The 1228-nt window shown below is 41.4% G+C and overlaps 1 protein-coding gene across 1 annotated transcript in view; it reads left to right on the top strand.

Annotated features, from left to right (window-relative positions):
- Nucleotides 1-1228, top strand: part of LOC107121260 (nodal modulator 1-like) — a 52839-nt gene that overhangs the window by 14133 nt on the left and 37478 nt on the right. Inside the window, exon 7 of the mRNA XM_015424144.1 lies at nt 631-783. Within this exon, the coding sequence (XP_015279630.1) occupies nt 631-783 (153 nt within the window). The remainder of the gene's footprint in view (nt 1-630; nt 784-1228) is intronic.

Below are 1228 nucleotides of genomic sequence, written 5' to 3'. Positions count from 1 at the left end.
CGACCGTGTCAAACATGGCCGACAGGGCCAGCAACAGCACCGCCACTTCGCCTCGATCCAGATGCCTCCGGAGATCATCTGTGAGGGCGGCCAGAGCCGTCTCCATACCGTGACCCATTTCTTTATAATTGTACTTCATGCCTTGAAAAAGGTGGGTTGTGCATGTTCTCTTATCAGTAAATAACAGTTTAGAATAATCATGTGTGCTGGAGACTGATACAAATAATTGCTGCCTGCTTATATTTTCAAAGGGACAACTTCCATTGCTTCTTTACCTTTGTGGCCTTTGGGGCAACTTGATTATTTTTCACCACACATGGTTTCTTCAGACAGATAGGCTATGCATCCAGATACATATCCTTTTGCTTAGCATTCAGACATATATGTTTGGCATTCTTCTTAGATAAATAGTTCCAGTGAATGGCAAAGCTCACTTGCCACTCAATGGCATTTCACTTTGTCTCATCAAATGATACGATTATTTTTGGATTTTTCTTGTTTTTCTGTGTATTTGGCTGTTGTTTGCTATGCCTGTTGACACACACACACACACACACACACACACACACAGATGACCTTCCGAGTGTCACAGTTGGGTGTGATGACACTGCCCTTGTTTCTCTGCTTCAGGCAAGTACAACCGTGCGAGTGACCAATTCCAACGCTTATGCATCTGGCCCTCTCATTGTAGCTGGTTACAATGTTTCGGGGTCAGTCCGAAGTGATGGAGAACCCATGAAAGGTGTCATGTTCCTTCTTTTCTCTTCTTCGGTACCCAAAGAGGTAGGTAGGATGTTTTCCAAAAGGATTTTATTCCTCGTACAGATGGGAGCAGGTGCAGCTCATTAGTCAGCCTTTCTTTTTCTCATATAAGTTCTTAGATATTTAACTTCACTTGCAGACAAGCAGGTGATCAAATTAACGCATCCTTCAATGTATGCAGTAGCTGCACTGGCTGTCAGAACGTTTGCAGGCCTAATGCAAGGTGTGGGGTTTTGACCTTTAAAGCCCTAAATAGGTGAACTGGGTTCAGAGTATCTTGGGAAAACATCTTTTTCCCAATCCTCTCCTGCCTTTCTTTTAGATCTGCCATTGAGAATCTGCTGCAGACATCATCTTTTTCTTTTGTAGTATATAAAAAATTATAAATATAATTATATTATTTATAAAAGTAATTTTGTATATATGTGCGTGTGTGTATATATATGTGTGTGTGTGTGTGTGTATA

This window comes from Gekko japonicus, unplaced genomic scaffold (genome assembly GCF_001447785.1).
Source record: "Gekko japonicus isolate JY-2015 unplaced genomic scaffold, Gekko_japonicus_V1.1 scaffold1298, whole genome shotgun sequence".
NCBI lineage: Eukaryota > Metazoa > Chordata > Lepidosauria > Squamata > Gekkonidae > Gekko > Gekko japonicus.
This window is presented reverse-complemented; position numbering and strand designations above follow the sequence as displayed.